Below are 18919 nucleotides of genomic sequence, written 5' to 3'. Positions count from 1 at the left end.
GTGGGGGGAGATTTCATGGTGGAAAGATTATGATGTTCTCAAATGTTCAGCGGTATCACAATATCTTTATCATATGGAGACTCACATGTCTGCCGAGGGTTACATACAGGACTTAGGAGACGGCACAATACTATAATATTGAGCTATTTTGGACTACTTCTCTCCGTACCACGACGTTCATGACTTCGGCGAGTAAACCATCCCGCAGTAACCTCGCTGATCCTCTTAGATCAAGATGGAGATAGCAGTCGTCGATGGCTCCAGGACCGGGTACTCGACATTACCCTTGGTCTGAGCCAGCGAAATGATCTGGAAAATCTCGGAAAGGTCATTGAGACGGCTGTAGAGGGTCTTGGCCGCGTCCTTGATGGCAGCGGCGTTGAACTCTGGGTTGTCCCCGATGTTTCGGGCCTTGTTGACGTTGTACAGCGACTTGGCGTACGTGAGGAGGTTGTACCGGTCGTCGACCTTGAAGCTCAGCAGCTCGGGGAGCTGGGCCGCCAGAAGCCAGTCCTTCCACTTGGGACCTTCAGTGCCGATGGGGAGTGCCTTGGTGAGTTCCGCCTCCGTGTAGCCCTGGAGGGTCTTGAGGTCAACGGGCAGGGCGGTGCAGAGCGCCGGAGGCTTGGCGGGGACGAAGCTGTAGTAGTAGTCCTGGAGGTAGTTGACGGCAGTGTGCTGGGGAGATGCAATGTGGATGCACATGGTGACGGCGTCGATGAGCTCGTCAACAGTCTTGATGGTGGGGAACGAGGTGACTTGACCACCGTTCTGGCTCTGGATCTCCTGGCACCAGGGAAGAATGTACCTGTCGTTCTTCACATCGGCGTCACACTTGTACTTGGTCTTGAGCACCGACTGCACAAACTCGCGGATGACACCCCACAGCAGGTACATGTCGTAGGCGTACGGGTAGTTGCGGTACTTCTCGTACTTCTCCTTCTCAATGTCGAAGCCTCGCTTCTTGAGGTCGTTGGGGATGTACTTTTCCACAAAGTTGAAGTTCTTGTACGAGTAGTCGACGAGCTTGAAGGCTCGGTACTTGGACTTGTCCGGGTCCACGGGGTTCCACGAGGGGCCGAAGCCAGAGATTCTGGCGATGACGGCTGGGACGAGGAGTGTGCGGGCGGCAGAGTTGAGGGCCAGGGTTCTGAACCAGTGGGGGCTGAGGACCTCGTACAGGAGATGGCCCTCGGGGATGGTTCGGTTGGTGGCGACGATGATGGCCTCTTCAACCATGTGCGTGTCGACGAGATGAGTGGCAATCTCGTGTCTAGCCCAGTCGGCAGTCTGGGCGCAGGTCTTGGCGTATCGCCACGGCCAGTCCTCCTTCTCGTTGACCTTGTTGTCATCGGGGGTCAGTCTCTTGTTGAAGATGGTGACAGACTTGTCGAGAGAGCCCTTGTAGTCGATGGTGATAGCGAGTGGGTGAAGTCTTCCATCCTCGTGCAACTGGAAGATGACAATCGGAGCACAAGCGTATCGCTCTGCCTTGCCGATGGGTATGTTCTGCTCATTGAGGATGGGGACAACGTTGATAAAGGTCTCTTCATCCTTGAGGCCTGTGGCCTTGCGGAAGTACGAGTAATCCTGAATGAGAATGTCCTTGCCGTTCGAGAGGATCTTCTTGATACCATCAGCGCCCTGCTTTTCGGCTTGGGCGATGTACTCCTGGATCTTGTCCTTGGGAGCCGTCTCGATGGTTGAAGGGTTGACACCACTCAGATGCTGCTGAGCAAATCGGGCATCCGAGTACCAATCTTGGTGCTCACCGATGTTGCGGCCCTTCATGATGTCGGTGGCCGGGCTCTGGTGATCACGGTTCCATTGCTCGCAGTCAGCGAGGGTTGGACCAGCGTATGGCGTGCCCTCGGCCTCGATCTCCTTGGGGATGAGGAAGCCGACGGCCTTTGCAATGTTCCTCACAAACTGCGTCTTGTTGTAGTCAAAGATCTTGCCGACACCCTCACTCCTGGGCTGTTCCTCTGGATTGTCGGTCTGGTCGTCCTTCTCATCATCTGGGAGGTCCTTGAGATGAGGAGGGTAGCCGTCAGATCCGTCGGTCCACTGATAGATCTGCTGCTTGGTCGTGAGATCTCTCTCAATGGGGAAGATGGGCTCGAAGCCTCGGGCGTCATAGTGAGCCGCAGCACTCAAGCTCGGTTAGCTAGAGTCTGTCGATGAGGGTGCTGGGGATCAACATACGCTTCTTCAATGATTTTGTACATCTCGGTCATGGCAAGCTGTGTGCCCTTGAAGGTTCCCTTCTTTATACCTTCATTGGCAACGAGACCACCCTTGAGAACACCATGCTTGGTGGTCTCGAGGGCAATACCAATTCGCAAGAGCTCGTTCATGAACACGCCCTTGTCAAAGACCTCCAGGTCCTCCTTCTCAACATCGTTCCTCACCTTGCCCTTGAGGATCTTGTCCAGCTGGGAGCGAGGTGGGAGGGGCTTGTGGACGGCGGCAGACATGGTGAAGGAGCAGAGCTAGTAGATCGAATAGTGGAGGAGTAATTTTGAGGATGTAGAGAGAGTGTGATGAGTAGTCCAGAGTCTAGATATTTCCGTCGTTATATACTGCTCGTTCACCTTGCCACTCGTCTCCTAGCTGGACTGTGGAAATTGTGGACATCATCACGACCTTCCTCAACCGACGGCTGGCACGGTCGCACAACTCTGTATGTTGAGCTCCGGTCTCATCTCAGTAGCAATAGCCATGCAAGTCTGGATTCCTTGATCCGCGACAACAACAAAAAAAGGCCCAGGAAACACGCGGTTTCTAATGCAGACATGCCTTCAGCTCTGCACGTCGTCCGCTTCCCCGCCAGACAGCCAGCCACTTGAAGATGCACCCAGCGTAATCTGGCGGGAATATTCTCGCTGCAAGATAACACATGAAAGATGGACAAGATCCATCCTGAAGTCGTAGTGCGGCTGAAATGGTCCTGTACGACATTGACTGTCTCGTCGTTGGTTCGTCGCCCTGTACACGCGTTTTGTGGAGGTGACTCCCGCAATGGCGACATTCCCTTGTGCGGGGAAACAGCCAAGAAACTGACGTGAGCGAATTCGAGCGGCGCATTTGGTCATCTTTTGCGATACGTTGGGAATGTGGCTGGCTGTTGACCCTGGCCTGGCCTGGCGATGTCTCAGTGAACACGCTCCGTCAAGCACTAGGGCAGCGGGTAGGGCCGCATCTGGACGGTCGTTAATTCGTCTCAACAGTCTCAGTTGAGTTGAGGAAGTGATAAGTCTCTAGAGACGAGGCCTTCCTCTGCTGCAAGCCCCATCATGCTTGACCGGTCTTGGTGTCTCGTCCGAAGACCAATAAACTATTGCCAATAACGCCGCATCATAACCCAAGGCGAGACATGCCCGCAATACAACAGCCGGTCTTCACATTCCACACCACACTCGATGCATGTCTCGGTGCGCCTAAGCCGCCACAACGGTACCACACCCGTTGGCGGTGACTGACGTGAGGCTCTCGACCTCGACCTTTGGACCTGTCAGCGCCCGCGCAATGGAAACCTGTCTGTTCACAAGCTTGCAAGTTTGTCTCTTGGCGAAAGCCTTGCCGCACCCTATAGGCCATTCCCCAATCACGGCAGTTGATATGGTCAGCATGCCTTGAGCTCGTCTTCTGCCTGTTTCAGCTCGTGCTCGTATTTTCAAGTCCCCCCTGTAATACAGCGCCAACCACATCTGATGTCACTGTTGCACAACCTACTCAGCCCCGACATTGACACATTCGTACCACGCACCATATCACACCGCTAGCCTCCATTGACAGTAATGAGGTTCGAAGCTTGCAGTGACGTGCATTGAGGCCGGGGCTGTTTTCCCTTCTGCAGCATCGGTCAGGACAATGGGCTGGTCGAGAATATATCCCCTCACGCTATGTTTCTGCAAGGGAGAAAAGAGTCTCTTTGTGCAGGTAGTCGAGATAGCCGTCCTGATAGTTGAAAGAGCAGATGGGAGGCTGTGCACCGGAGCTAGCGCATGGCTAACAAAAGCCCGTGATCGCCGATATGCATCAGAATGGCTGGCTGTCTCTTGGCGGCGACCACTCTAGAACCGCTTACTCTCTGATAAGGCAACATGTGATGGAACCTTGAGGAATGTCGTGCTCGATTGTTTTCCCACCTGGGACATCTCACGGCGTCAGCCTCGGCTTGATAAAGTCGCCTTGTTCTTCCATAATTCACAAACCTTTCAAACTATTCCTACTTGACATTCACTTTGACCAAGTCTAGCCCCTCACAATGCCTTCCACTCAAGATACCCCTTCCAACGGCAGCGCAGATGCTGCAACCAAGGGCGGACTCCCAAAGGACTTGGTGAATGCCATGCAGGCGATTTTCGGCAAGCACCCTGGCTATCGCACCAGTATGTACCTCAGAATCCTTGATGTTGATCTCAGTCTCACTCATGTACACAGCTCACGCCAAGGGTCTTCTTGTTGAGGGTAAATTCACACCAACCAAGGAGGCCAAGACACTTTCCATTGCTGCTCACTTCAACAACCCCTCAACCCCTGTCGTCGCTCGCTTTTCTGTCGGCGGTGGCATCCCTCACATCCCCGACGTGGACAACGGCGCCACTCCCAAGGGTATCGCTGTCCGTTTCCAGATTGACTGTGATACTTACACCGACCTGATTGCCCACACCTTCAACGGATTCGCAACCAAGGACGGTGAGGGCTTCTTGGCCTTCCTGAAGCTCTTTGGGGCTGTTGGACAGGCTGAAGCCGCGCTCAAGAAGGCCCTTGAGGAGGGCCGTGATGCTACCAAGGAGAAGGAGATCCTGAGACAGGTTGGGGCTGCGTTCAATGCCTTTCTCGGTCAGCCTGGCCATGAATCCGCCAGGGAGTTCGTGTCGGCCGAGAAGCCAAACCCCCACAACTATGGGACTATCACGTACTACGAACCCAACACACACGTCCTGACCAACAAGGACGGCAAGGTCACCAACGTGCGGTACCGCCTCATCCCTGCGGATGGAGACCATCTCTACCCCCAGGAGACAGATGAGGACAAGGAGTTCCTGGAGAACCTTCCAAAGAGCTACCTGGAGGATGACCTGCATCAACGATTTCCAAGCAAGCCCATCGTCTTCACGATCCAGGCACACATCGCAGACCCCCACGACGTCCTGGACGATGCCACAAAGCCATACAAGAGCACCACCTTCGTTCCTGTTGGTAAACTCGAGATCAACAAGGTCTCGGATGACAACGCTGCCAGACAACAGCAGATCGCATTCAGTCCGGTTCCGGAGAGGGGTGGTGTCAAGGGTATCACATCGTCCCAGGATCCGCTCATCTCTACACGAAAGGGCGTCTACTACATCAGCGCCGATCAGCGAAGACATGAGAAGCAGGTTGAGTAGGATTATGTTTAGTATGTCCTAGCTAGTGAACAAGAAACGATTCTCAAGAATGCGTCCTAGTGTATCAATGTTTTGCCCGAGGTTGAAAACTGGCCGGATATGAGATGGCAGGTGAAATCGCATTCGGGAATAATTATCCAGCCGAACTGGTATTTTAGCACGAGTTGAGGCAAGTTAGACTGTTCGGTAAGCGTATGGGATCATTGCCATTCGCGAAGTGAGGGTCAATGTCCCCGCAGATGGTCAGTTTCTCCGCATCGCCATCCTTGATATTGCGGGGTGACGATGTTACCTCGGCCTCGGACATCCAGGATAAAAGGTTAGATCGACTCATTTGTTCTGGGGTTGGGTAAATATTTAGCAGAAATTAGACTGTCCCCAGACTATGACTACCTCGTTAAAATGACGCCGTGCCCGTCCGTCGCCTTGCTGATCTGCCGAGACATACAGGCTCGCAACTACTGTCATCACCATGAAGTCTCTGGCTTTCAGTGTCTTTGTCCTAGCTCAGTCGCTGGCACAAGTTGCGGCTGGTCCCTTTCCTAAGCCATATAGCACAACGCCTGTGGCTACCGTCAAGAATGGAAGCTATCAAGGAGTTCATTCTCCAGGATATGATCAAGATTTCTTCCTCGGTATCCCTTATGCCCAAGCTCCGGTTGGCGACCTGAGATTCCGCAATCCTCAACCCTACGATGAAACATGGAAGGGGAGTCGCGATGCCGTCAAATATTCGCCTGCTTGTGTCGGCTACGGAGTAAGTCATGGGGACCAAATTCACCCACGGGATGCTAAGATTTTCAGCCTTCGCAAATTGGCTATAATACGAGCGAGGTAAGTGTCAAAATCTCCAGGGAGAAATTATAACTGAACCCTACGTAGGACTGTCTTTACTTGAATGTCATCCGACCTTCAGGATACGAAAAGAAGAAACTCCCCGTGGCTGTCTGGATTCATGGTGGAGGCTATGTCCAGGGCAGTGGTGTCGACCTCCGATACAACCTATCTTTCATCGTGGAGCAATCTGTGAAGATTGGGCACCCAATCGTTGCAGTCAGCATCAACTATCGCCTCAGTGCCTGGGGTTTCCTCAACTCGGCTGAGTTCTTCCAGCAGGGCGATTCCAACATGGGCCTGCGCGACCAGAGACTCTCTCTTCGCTGGATTCACGAAAACATTGCTGCATTCGGCGGTGACCCATCCAAGGTTACCATCTGGGGCCAGAGTGCCGGTGCTGCATCTGTAGGAGCGCAGATTCTGGCTTACAATGGCCGAGATGATGGCTTGTTCCATGCCGCCATTATGGAAAGTGGAACTCCGTTGGCACTTGGTTCCCAGACGATTCTGGCTGAGGCCTCATACAAGCTACTTTTGGAAAAGACCGGCTGCGATACCGTCAAATGTTTACGGAGTCTACCCTTCAAGGACTTGAATGCCGTGCTCAACACCACAGCTCTTTCTGGTGGATGGACGCCAAAGATTGATGGCGACTTTGTGGTCCGTCACTCATCTAAACAACTCGCTGATGGGCATTTCGTGAAGGTCCCAATCATCGTCGGGGCTAACACAGATGAAGGAACCAGCTTTTCACCAAAAGGCATCAATACTACGGATGAGTTCCAGAACGCAATCGAGAACTCATCTCCCCCAATCAGCAAGTCTTTTGCACAGAAGATTCTGAAAGCATACCCCGAGAAAGGCCGAGAGCAGATCTTACCCAACCTCGCCGACGACTGGATCCCCCCGGCGTCATATGGTAAGCAGTATCGGAGAACCGCCACATACTACGGAGACGTCATGATGGTAGCCCCACGTCGACTGGCAGCCGAGACCTGGGCAAAGCACAACTTGCCAGTCTACTCTTTTCGATTCAACGCCATTCCTTCCTGGGCTACTTACCTGGACGGAGCCACACATTTCGTTGAAGTGGCCTTTGCTATGCTCAATCTTGAGGGCACAGGCTACCCTCCGGTTCGCACCCCGCCGTTTCAAGGGCTGGCCAAGTCATATAGAGAACTTTCGCGGTTGATGGCAAGCGACTGGATCAAGTTCGTTGCGACTGGCAACCCCAACGGTTGGGAAGGACGGGAAAAGGCAGTCCCGAGTCTGGGCAAGTCCATTCCAAAGTGGCCTCTATACGCAGAGGCTAAGGGTCATGGTGCACCAAAGAACTTCCTCTATGAAGGAAACGTGACCAACACAGTTGAGAGTGACACGTGGAGGAGCAAGGGTATTGCGCTTTTAAACTCGGCCAACTTTGAGGTTTATGACCGTTAAATAAGCTGCAGTGTGAGCCTCTCTGCTAGGGCTAAAGGAGATGATAGTTTTTCATCATATATAGGCGATATAAATACCTAGGACCTTCACTTGTCTTGTACTACTATTTAGAGCGAGGCCTTTATTGATAGTTAGTCATAACAATGGGGGTAATCCTGGCCTCTCCATGTCCTGTTCAAGACTAAACTAGAATCAGTATCGCCGACGGGCCAACGCGAAGTGTGTTAATATACGGACATGAGAAGTAAGAGGTTACTCCGTCACCAGCATCGACTACAGATGAAACCTCTCTTGACCATGGCCTTCTTCCCCCCAGACAACGAGTTTCCTCCAGTTCCCAGTACCTGCAATGGACAACACATGTCAACACCTTCGCTTTTCAACCTCACAGGAAAGACAGCCCTCGTCACGGGCGGTAATGACGGGATTGGGAGTGGAATGGCCCGAGGTCTGGCCGAAGCTGGAGCCGACATAATCATAATCCAGATCCCCGGTGAGGTCTCGTCAGTTGCCGAGCAGCTCAGGACCGACACAGGGCGATGGGTGGATGTGTATTAGTGCGATCTAGCTAAATCGGATACGATCCGGGAGACACTTGACGGCATTTTGAAGCGTGACCAGCGCTCGGTTGACATTCTATTCAATGTTGCAGGGATCAGTGGTGGCTTCGTACCGGTGCTCACAGAGACTGACGCCCATCGCGAATTGGTGAGTAGTCCTAATGCTAGTAGTGCTGAGCATCACTAATAACGAGATTTCAGGTTGTTCAAATTCACTATCACGCTGTATACGTACTCTCGTAGCTGGTTGGACGGCACATGGCCGAACGTGGGCAAGGGAGCAAGATCATCAACATTGCTTCGATTGCAGACCAGGTGGATATGCACTCCCCTGTCTGACCGCAGCTTTGGAGATGAGGAAGCAAGCACTAGGATACGCAAGACAATCTCTGCCGGCAGATGGGGAAAGCCCAGCGATTTCAAGGGGGTCACAGTGTTTCTAGCCAGTGCTGCGAGCGACTACGTGACGGATGTTAGAATCCACGTGAGTGGCGGAACTCATGGAATGTAAATGTTTGATGTTGCTTTTGAGCTTCATGCACCTCTCTTAGATCTTGAATCACTGTTCGAACCATGTCTTTAGGTCATTCTGCATCCCTTGCCGCCACCTCTTTGCCGAAGGAAGCTTTGGTAGGGACATGAACGCATGGGGAGCTCCTGGGTAAACGTGCAAGGTGGTTTGAACCCTAGAAAGCCAACCGATTCAGCATTATGGCTCATACTATTTCTTCTTTCTATCTTTTTGTCTGGCCGATATGACTTACCCAGCTGTCTGCATCTTTTCTTCCAGCAGAAGCCCTTCATCGCGGAGTGGATCAAGCCCGGCGATATGAAACGATACCAGACATAAGCCAACAAAGTCAGACATAGGTCATAGTAGGGGCGAGAATGACGGATCCGTCGGATCTGGACGATAAAGATCAATGGGGTTTCGGAGTTTCTGGGCGTTGATAAACGGCGCATCTTTGTGCAGCTCGAGGAAGCTCTGCCCACCTTTAAGAAGCTCGACTGGGAAGTGATCCGGATGAACGGCCGATGGAGTGCCAAGAACGAGTCCCTTGACGCTGGGAAGAGAATCATCTCTCAGGGCTCGCAGAGCTACAGAGATTGCGAGGTTGGCACCCGCACTGACACCCCCCGACGAATATCTTTTCCGGGTCGATGCCGTACTCAGGTCGTTTCTGCGCAGCCCATTGGAACCCTGTCCAGCTGTCGTCTACGGGAGCAGGAAATGTCCAGTCAGGAGTATGTCGATATTTGATGTTCAGAACTGAAAAAACCAGTGTTCAGTGCGGTTTGCCGACAATGAGGATCTTCCGTCTCTAGGCTTCCAAAATGGTATCCACCGCCGTGGAAAGATATGTAGAGGGCCGGGCTCTCAGGGCAACTGCCCGAATCCTCCTTAAGGGGCCGGTAGAGGCGTATGGGGATTTTGACGCCGTTTGTGGTAGGGATATCAAAATCCGTGACTTCGAGACCAGTATCTAAGGAAAATACTGCTAGTTAGTTTGATACTTTCTAAAAAGAATGATGCAAGATAGTAGACAATAAATCTTGATTACTTACCTGGTCGTCCCAAGATATTAGCAAATAGCTTCGCGGTCTTCCTATTTGCCTGATCGCGGGCTTCTCGAATCGTGATAGTGGGAATAGCCTCAGGCCATTTCCAGGTCTTATCGAACCGGAGCCACTCAGCCGATGGCCCAGTTGAGTAACGCGCAAAGTCAGCCATGATGAAGATGATGTGCTTGAGTGGCTTGAGTGATATCAGAAGTGCTGAAGATGCCGAAGCAGCGAGGACTGGAGAAAGCTGGGAGCTGGATATGTTTTAGTCGTGCACGTCATTGAGAACAGCGGTAGCATGAATGCTGACAGTTGCCTTTGTTACTGACTCACACTTTCAAGTGGAGGTTTCCCTTAAGAGACCTTACTAAAGTAGTATCGCCGAGATGGATGTCCAAGGGGCTATTGAGGACCCGTCATAGTTTCAGCGCCGACACTAGCCACCCAAGCAGTACAGGCTAACAGCGACCTCTTCTGTCAAGTAGCTACCTATCCAGAGATGGCTCCTGCAAAACCCTGTAGCTCATCTAGTCATAGTCTGTATGTACATGGTCAGCTCCGAGTTCCATCTCTGCATCTGTCCCAGTTCCTTTCATCATCCTTGGTGATCCATACGTCCCGCTCCTGCTGTGCCTCACCGTCAGGTAGATGATATGCATCTTGAAGCGTTCGTCCCGCTTTCTGGACCTTGGAGGCTCTTGGTTGGCGCAGATTCTGGTAGGTTGAGAGAGCCTCACTGAGCTTGGAGATGGACTTGCCAGATAGCACCTTGCGGAGTACTGCTGCATCCTCGCACGCCATTGCCGCTCCAGATGACATGTATGGCAGCATTGGGTGAACTGCGTCGCCGAGTAGAACGGCCTTGGAACTCGGGTGAACCCAGTTGTCCACGAGATCCAAGTCGCAGAGACGCTACTTCAGGAAGTCCTATGTCAACAAAGTTAGAGTGAGCTTCATAATCCGGTGCTGGTCTGCCAAACCTTCCCCGAGTTTTCAATCAGTTTTTCCACCCGTGGATCCCACCCCGAGAAACGTCGTCGGAGCTCTGAGTTATCCGAGATGACAAGCTTAGTCTCCCCGGGCTGGAAAGGCGAGTCTTGCATCGACTTCTCAGAGCAGCAAAAGACTACATTGTAGACTTCGCCTCCTCGCACAGGGTATCCGATTACATGCGCTTCTGGGCCACATCAGGATGCCACTCCCGGGTCAGAAATGAGACTGCGCATCTCTGGATCTGCGAGCAAGACTTGGCCAGGAATCAGTATGCGGTACGCAACATCACCAGTATCAGTTGGTGGTAGTGGGTGTCCTTGAAACTCGGCTCGCGCGCTGCTTTGAACACCTGCAAGTTCCATCAGTCTAGTCAACCCTCCTAGCGATTCTGATCGACAGTCTTACCATCTGTGATGACGAGGAGGTCGCCTGTTACCTTGTCGCTGCTCTGCACAATTGCCGCCGGGGCGTTCCAGTCATAACGTTCCACGAAACATCCGCCTTTTATACAAACGCCGAGGGCCAGGGCTCTCTGCAGCAAGACGGAATGATAGTCTGCCCGGTGCACCATTAGGTAGCTTCCGCCAAAATCCAGTTCTGCAACTCCGTGCGGCATATCCGCCAACAACGCGCCGCTGTCGTATCGCAGGAAACGATTCCCATTGGAATGAGTCTTTTTGAGATATGTTGTGTCAACACCCCATCGGCGAAGGATCTTAAAGCAATTGGGCGGGATGCGCATACCAGCACCAACCTCTCCAAAGCTTGCTGCTTGTTCGAGTACTGTCACTCGATGGTCGTCAAGTGCAAGGCCGATGGCGGCGAGGAGGCCGCCGAGGCCTGCACCCACGACAACAATATCAAGCTTGCTGCCGTCCCTTGAGTTCTCTCGGGAGGGGCCTGTTTCTGAGAATGGGGCCGGCTCGATGGCTGTCATGATAAGGCACTTGTGGAGGGCGCTTGCAAGGCGTTACGGTCGAATCACACAGCCGCAGAAGAACAGATTATGCAGGTCAAGGTGACGACATTTCCTTCATGGTCTCAATTTACACGAGAGAGAGTCCTTGATCCACTGGCTGTGCTCGGCAATGCCCAAGACCTCATTGCTTTCCAAGCTTCGCCGGCGGAGATGCCATGGGAATAAGAAACCAGCAAGCGACTTAACGTTAGTTACCCAGAACGGCATCGCCGAAGGCAGCAGTCCGACCCACTTGAACCTCTCGTAGCGAAAAGCCCTTGTCTCTAAGCATTGCTGCACTGCTGGCCGTCATCTGTCACCAAGGGGCTAGTGTCATATTTGTCAATCACCACAATGAATTGCACCATCGTAGCGGGGCCGTCATGGCAAATGCAATGGCGTGCTTTGATATAGCCGGGCAGCCAGGATACTCAACTCCCTCAGCGCTTGAGCGCGTTGGATAGCACACCAGAGACCTGGAAGCGTGTGCTGCCTGTCCTTCAATCATCCAGTTCAATGCAAATATGTTGGCCATCAATCTTGTGTAGGTTGACCCGACATCCTTTACCAAGAAGCGCAAGCCCAACAGTAGCGCCTGCGTTCGATGCCATGAGAGAAAGGTCAAATGCGATGCCGGTGCGTATGCTAGCCTTTGTCTCCCCTGAACCCACATTTGTCATTGTATATGCTTAGAAGATAATTTCTATGCTAATAGGGAGAGAATTAAGCTGAGAAATTGTATTGATCTCGCTAGGATGTATAGGCTAGTCGGCGCTTATGCTGGTCCGGCCGCTCTCGAGAGAAGCGCAGCTGCAGCAGCTTGCAGCGTCTCTGGTGGCTAAGGTGCCGTCCATGCTGGACCTGGCTGAATGGCTGTGCTCCACGGTGAATATATTTCATTCATTCATTCATTCATGTCCTGCATGAAGTGGCGAGAGTAAGTGGTGACGTAACCAAGCATCACCACTCCCGCCTTAGATGACGTGAGTAGATCACATGCAGTGACTCCCAAGTTACGCTAATAAACTCCAGAATCATGGAATCGGACTGCAGTTCTCTCAAACATTGTTCCTGAAGAGAATTAGAAGGCAAGCATGGCTCCATCTAAACGTTTGAAAAAATCGTCCTCGTCCGCCAGGTCGTCCTCACCCCCACTAAATTCTCTGTCCAAAAACCATACTGAACCGTCTCCTATAATATCGAATCAAGATCAGGATTCTCAGAACACAGCTATCAGCAGTGGAAACAGCGCCAACACGATTGACAGCACGGGATTTGTGGATCCTGCCATCTTCGATGAAGAGGTAACAACAGGGGATAAAAGGAAACTCTCGCCCGGCCTGCCTGACTGGCCATACGCAGGGGATGGAGGATACAATGCGCTCAAGTCGTTCAATGGCCAGGTCTATTCTGGCATGGCAGTTGGTGGGTCCCACACTTGGAACTATGATCAAGGCGTGTGGCATGAGGTGAAGGAAGAACCTGATATGTGGAAAATTGACTATAAGACGAACAAGAGGAGGGCGAAGACGGCTCCTAAAGGGAGTGGCGCACCTCTAGGAACCGAGTACCACTGGCTGATTGTCGCACACCAAGTGAGCTATCAATATTTTTGAGTATAAAAAATGGAAGTCGTGCTAATTTGTTATCTCCGCATACAGTATGTCAAGAAGATAGACGCGAACACATATGAAACAAACCTCACCGGATCTAAGTATAAGCTCGCACATAAGGCAGCCGCCTCCAAGTCGTGGTCAATCAATACGGTAAAGGGCCAGCGAGAGCGCGAGATTGAACTCCTAGAAGACGCTAAACGGCGTGTCCAAGGGTTGCCGCCAGTCCTGGCCAGCGAGAAGGTAAAAGTCGACAACCACGAAAAGGGGCAGCAGAAACTCGAAGACTTTTTTGCGAAGCCGAGAGGGAATAAAGGTGCAGATGTTGCGGAAGGAAAAAAGAGGAAGAGGGAGGAGTAAGGCCTCGAAAAGTTTGCGAGGGAGCAATGCGAGATGCTGCCCCATTGCATCAAGAATCTGCAGAAAGCTCTACGGCTGTGACAGTATCTACCAAATTGGGCGCGCCATATTGAAAATTCAAGGAAGAGACACCATGTATATAAGCTGTATTGAGCCACCGAATGGCTCGAGTTACGAGCCGGCTAGACGCTCGTAAAATAGCGGCATACATGGAATGCAATGCGGAGACATGGCTATGACTTCAACAGAACTTGGGGAATATCGGAAAAGGTAAAGGACTGATTTGTTGCTGTTGGAATGCAGCTGAAACTCGATATCTTTCTTGTTAGTCGAGACGTTTGCCTCGTGCAACCTCGAAATGCTCACTGCGAGGACAGCTGAGGAAGAACGGCTGGTATAGAACCTGAGCCACAGCAACGGTCTCGGCGGCAGCAACATTCCCGGACTACCAAGCGTGGAATTAGCCCAAAGATGATGGGGCAACTGAAGATATCCACAGCTTAACCCACTTCAGAGGACTGAAGCACCTAACTTCTAGTGTCTGGAGAAGATGTGATGAGTGAGGAGGCCTGACCGGGATAATGTTCTTGCAGAACTGGTCAAATTTGGCTAAACGCTAACCCGCATGGCCATCAATCACTAACATGCGATAGACGCTTTTTCCTGCAATAAGTAGTATGCTTATAAAAATGCTAAATCCATTTGAGGCCTACTTCGTTGTTTGTCCAGGCGTTTAAGCCTTTAAGGTAGGTTTAATAACCTAATCTGGTAGGAGGTCGCAGAGTAACAGTTCGCGAGGTGACAGGCGCCTTTGGCCACGATGCACGGCGGGGTACACCAAGATCCAGTCACGTACCGACCATCCTTCTCCAAGCTTGAGGCTGACACCGAGATGGATGTGTGCAATTATCGGAGCCGGCATCGCGGGTGCTTGAGAGGGGCTTGTCAAACCACGTACGGCATACTCTTAGAGGATACGAACCAAACGGTTTCATTTGAACTAACTCCCGGACTCGACGTTCGAGTATCTATGCCTGATAGACCGGCATGGTCGGAAGATATTCGGTCAACTTGGCGCCAGGCCCAGGCCTGAACTTGAGTTCCTTGTACCACTCATAGGCAGTCTCAGCACGTTTCTCCACCTCCGAAAACTCGAACTGGGGCTCTGTCAAAAGATCGTAGATGCCTCGTGCATAATCCTGGCCGATATTGTAAACTTGAGCAAGGTACTTGCACCAGACTCTCAATTAGCTCGAAGACCTCTGCCCGGCGGTGACGACAGACTCACCTGAATCTCAGGATATTGGACACGACGCAAGCCCTTTGCGGTGTTGTAGCAGGTATTCTTCTTTTCCTGCTCGGTCATTACTCTTCCCTACAACTCCCTCGCCTGGTCATAGTCCTTCTTCTTTCCTTCGTGCCGGTAGTGGCTCGCCCGGCTGGCAACATTGTCGTTGACCGTGTAAAGGGTCTCGGCCGCGTCTGCCCTGAACTTATGAGCAAGACTCTTCGGAGCTAAATAAGACGGCGAGGAAGGACTTTATGGGCGCCCTCCGGCATAAGGATCCCTTATTCTGTACGCAAGGGGCCCTAGCACAGCTCTTCTTCTGGCGCTGGCACGTGGCCGGCGAGCCGCCCCCGTCCTTCCAGCGCCGTCAGGACTGGTATCGGATCAAGGTCCTCGTCGGACGGGACTGCGAGTAGTAGCTCTCGTACCCGACGCAGCTACAAGAGACCTGGCGTATCTTCGGCGTCTTGGCCTTATCGCGTCGAATAAGATGCACCTCCCGCGCAATGGTAATTCGTCTGCCTCGGACTTTTCCGCGGCTGTGCATTTGGGTCACTTCCCCGCAATGCAGGCCGAATTGAGCTTTTGGCTGAGGTCATCCCCACTTGTGCATCTCTGCAGGCCTTGTAGCGCGAGTATTTCTTCCCCTTGACATGTTTATGCTGTGATACCGGTGTAAATTCGCCCCACCACTCGAAACCTCTTTCTGCTTGCGCCGGCACGGTTATATATTGTTGGAGGAACTGACGGTTCCCCCTCAACTTCAAGATTAAAGTTAAAGTTTGAAGTCGTACGTGAACTCAGGCCATAGAACTCTCTAGGACACCAGTCCTAGAAGGGACCACTTGAAGATATATGGCCTCAAGGTCCTTCGAGTGCAAGTTGTTGATAAAACAATAAGAGTGCACTCAGCATCCTGCGCAATCCAACAACATATTTACGGCCTGATTAACAAGTGGCTCCCCTTATATGGACAGGAGCGACCCGAGGTTCGATGGACGGAAAATACCCAGGCATGCATACATAATGCAACAAGCTCACATTATCTATGTAACTGCGTAAAGGAGAAATGTGCCGAAATGACAAGAAATACATGATTTGTTGCTTAGTGATGATTGAAAGCCCACTCAAACTCAACCAGACTTAGTGGCAGAAGCCGTGCTGGGCCTCTTTCCAAGCCCCGATTTCACGTAGATTGCATCCAGTGTGCGCATTTGGGCGATGGAATCTTCAGGGCTGATCCAATGAGCAGGTTCCTTCCCTGTAACCTTATCAACGAAGGCTTCTAATTGATACCTATTGACCATTAGTCTCCCTGGCTGATGCCCCTTGTAGTAATCGTTAAACGTAAAACATACCTGTACGTGCTCCACCAAGGCTCCGACCTTGGGCCCCAGGACGGACCAAAGGAGTAGTGCTTCTGTGTGTGAGTTTGGCCCGTATGTTTGTCAGTGACTTAAATGTAGTGGTAGATGTGAGGCATCATGAAGCTGGCGGTAGATCAGTGTCAGCCATCAAGTAGTTAAGAAGTGCACGACCTCGAAACCACTCACTTGTAGTAGTAGATGGTCGCATGCTCGAGTTCAATGCGGATCGACGGCAGCTCCCACACCTTGGGGACTAGGCGTCCCGCGAACGCCTGATTCATGTCTGTCGTGATGTCGCTCTGGACGAGCCCGCCATCCGTCTCAAACTGCAGCCAGGCCTCCATGGCCTCGTCGACGCGCCCATCTCCTTTGAGCGGCCTTGCCTTGGCAAACTCGACGTTGACTGGCGTCTCAGCCCCCAGGATATATCTCGTTGCCGAGACGGTGTATATCATGTCCATCAAGCTTCCGCCGGCAAGGTCCCACTGCCATCGGATGTCTGATTTGGGGATAGTGCCGGCTGGGGTTGTCATGCGGGCCCAAGTCGACAAAACGCGCCCGTAGCGGCCGCTATCGACGAGGGACTTGACAACATGGGCCGCGGGGTAGTATCGCCAATGGAAGGCCTCCACGGCGACCTTGTTATTCTCCTTGGCGGCGTCAAAGATGGAAGCGGCTTCGTCGCCGTTAGAGGACACAGGCTTCTCAATCAAAGCATGCTTTCCAGCAGACAACGCCTTCTTGGCCCATTCTGTTCAACGTCAGCTTGTTGCCACTGGTAGTTTTCGCCCGAGGCAGGGAGGATGTACCCGCATGCAATCCGTTGGGCAAGGAAATGTACACCGCATCAATCTCAGGGTCCGCGAGAAGCTCCTCATAGGATCCATATGCCTTCTCGATCTTGTACTTCTTGGCAGCCTTCTGTGCGTTGCGCACATCGCGCGACGCAATGGCCTTAATGACGGCATTGGGATGGGTTTCGACGGGGTAGATCAATCCGGCAGGATTAATCATGGCTGTAGAGAGGATTCCGAACCTAACCGGGTCACTACTCTTTGGACCTTCTTTGAAACTCTATCTAGATTCCAGCCATTGCTGCAGAAAGGTGGTAATCTGATGGCTGTCAGGATCCTAGCTATAGCCGATAAAGGGAACAGGCGATGGGCTCACCTGAAGAACCATAGCCATCTTGACCAGTGCACGCGCGCTCACTTGATGTCTGCTAGAGTCGGTTGTCGTGTAATTAATCAAGCTAGTAGCAGTATGTTCGCGGCCTCCTTGCTTTAATGAGCTGTGTTTTCGGGCGGATGTCATTGTTATGACGCATCCAACACGTCATCCCCAGGTATGACCGATGAGGCGCTCAATATCAACAATGACACCCTGTGACGTGCTGTACTCAGGAGGTCTCCCCATCGGGAATGCGCTCATTGTTGCATAAATTTTGTATCAATGCTGGCTGTCAGAGGGCTCGTTTGCGCCATGAGCCTCCGAGAAACCCTGTCCTTGACTCCGCGCCGTAAATGCACCCTTTAGCAGTGGTAAGGCCAGGCGGATGTACCAACGGGATATTTGGCTAGCGAGAGGAGCTCATAGTGTCGATGCTTGGATAGCCACCAAAATTAGGTGGCGATGAAAGTCTTGGCGATCCTTGGGACACACGTATGGGACGGTCGCACATTACCACATGAGTGACAAAACCCTGTGTTAAAAATGCTTCTTGCGCACTCTATCTATTGTAGAGCGGGTCGTCCAGGAACTCCCACCCCCATCGTCCCCGGTGAATCGCACCCGCGTCTATCTATCTCTTAAGCTGGCAAGGAGCTCCAACCAGGTCACTCCGGGGGGTTCAGGCCAATTGCATTTATTCCTATGAGAGATACCTCAATCACCACTAAGTCTTGCCTTAGGAGCAAGTACTCAAAATATAGTGTTCTAACAGGGTGAGATCATTCTTACCGCATACTTTAGTTATCCCAATAACACTGGGGCGAGGTACGGACTGGAGCTCCTTGCCAGCTTAGGGGATAACTTAGATATCTTTTTTTTATTTTTTTTAAAGAAATTGCTGTTGGCAATGAGCTTTTTAGCCCCGACCGGCCCTTATTAATACCTATAAATAAATCTTATTATAATATATGCCACCGCTGAGGAGGAAGACTATAATAAGGGAAAGAAGCTAGATTGGAATTTATTTTATTAATTATAGTGATGACAAGTTGTGATAGAGGGTTACAGTCGGTCAGCAATGAAGTAGAAATATTATAGTAGGTGTGGCTAACTAAGGACGAGCCTGTGACTATACGGACCTGTGCGCCTAGGCGGCGCCCGTGATATGTTTGTTGCACTCGCTTGTGGAGTACGTCAAATATTAATATAAGTCTATTGCTAATTGCCTCCTTTAACTCGTTCTATTAAACCACCTCAACAGACCATTCTCTTCTTAACTAGGATTACAATACCGAAACTATCGGCAGGCCTATTAGTCGAAAGCAAAACTAGCTGAGCCAGTGTGGCGCGGAAGGAATAGTTTAAATCAAGAGA

At 51.8% G+C, this 18919-nt stretch overlaps 6 protein-coding genes and 1 pseudogene across 7 annotated transcripts, besides 1 other annotated feature; 3 read left to right on the top strand and 4 right to left on the bottom strand.

Moving 5' to 3' along the window:
- Positions 1–225: 225 nt before the first annotated feature.
- On the bottom strand, positions 226–2477 carry NCS54_01322800 (Manganese lipoxygenase; the record flags this gene model as incomplete). The annotated part of the gene is made up of 2 exons (XM_053158431.1): positions 226–2152; positions 2206–2477. The coding sequence occupies 2 exons, from the start codon at positions 2475–2477 to the stop codon at positions 226–228; spliced, it is 2199 nt and encodes a 732-aa protein (XP_053014406.1).
- Positions 2478–4270: 1793 nt separating this feature from the next.
- Positions 4271–5396, top strand: NCS54_01322700 (Catalase domain-containing protein; the record flags this gene model as incomplete). The annotated part of the gene is made up of 2 exons (XM_053158430.1): positions 4271–4394; positions 4447–5396. 2 exons carry the CDS (start codon positions 4271–4273, stop codon positions 5394–5396), a joined length of 1074 nt encoding a protein of 357 aa, XP_053014405.1.
- Positions 5397–5868: 472 nt separating this feature from the next.
- NCS54_01322600 (Carboxylic ester hydrolase) lies at positions 5869–7673 on the top strand (the record flags this gene model as incomplete). Its single annotated transcript, XM_053158429.1, has 3 exons — positions 5869–6153; positions 6201–6230; positions 6279–7673. The coding sequence occupies 3 exons, from the start codon at positions 5869–5871 to the stop codon at positions 7671–7673; spliced, it is 1710 nt and encodes a 569-aa protein (XP_053014404.1).
- A 1431-nt stretch (positions 7674–9104) lies between these two features.
- On the bottom strand, positions 9105–9965 carry NCS54_01322500 (Abhydrolase-3 domain-containing protein; the record flags this gene model as incomplete). The annotated part of the gene is made up of 3 exons (XM_053158428.1): positions 9105–9442; positions 9514–9717; positions 9800–9965. The coding sequence occupies 3 exons, from the start codon at positions 9963–9965 to the stop codon at positions 9105–9107; spliced, it is 708 nt and encodes a 235-aa protein (XP_053014403.1).
- Positions 9966–10348: 383 nt separating this feature from the next.
- NCS54_01322400 (FAD-binding-3 domain-containing protein) lies at positions 10349–11726 on the bottom strand (the record flags this gene model as incomplete). Its single annotated transcript, XM_053158427.1, has 4 exons — positions 10349–10708; positions 10777–10973; positions 11079–11138; positions 11195–11726. The coding sequence occupies 4 exons, from the start codon at positions 11724–11726 to the stop codon at positions 10349–10351; spliced, it is 1149 nt and encodes a 382-aa protein (XP_053014402.1).
- Positions 11727–12841: 1115 nt separating this feature from the next.
- NCS54_01322300 (Hypothetical protein) lies at positions 12842–13720 on the top strand (the record flags this gene model as incomplete). Its single annotated transcript, XM_053158426.1, has 2 exons — positions 12842–13342; positions 13409–13720. 2 exons carry the CDS (start codon positions 12842–12844, stop codon positions 13718–13720), a joined length of 813 nt encoding a protein of 270 aa, XP_053014401.1.
- A 2744-nt stretch (positions 13721–16464) lies between these two features.
- NCS54_01322200 lies at positions 16465–17449 on the bottom strand (annotated as a pseudogene). The gene is made up of 3 exons: positions 17185–17449; positions 16562–17126; positions 16465–16498 (listed from the first exon to the last, which is right to left on the bottom strand).
- Positions 16465–17449: a sequence feature.
- Positions 17450–18919: the final 1470 nt, after the last annotated feature.

Source organism: Fusarium falciforme, chromosome 11 (genome assembly GCF_026873545.1).
Source record: "Fusarium falciforme chromosome 11, complete sequence".
Lineage (NCBI taxonomy): Eukaryota > Fungi > Ascomycota > Sordariomycetes > Hypocreales > Nectriaceae > Fusarium > Fusarium falciforme.
Note: the sequence above shows the minus strand (reverse complement) of the source record. Positions and strands in the feature narration are given on the sequence as shown.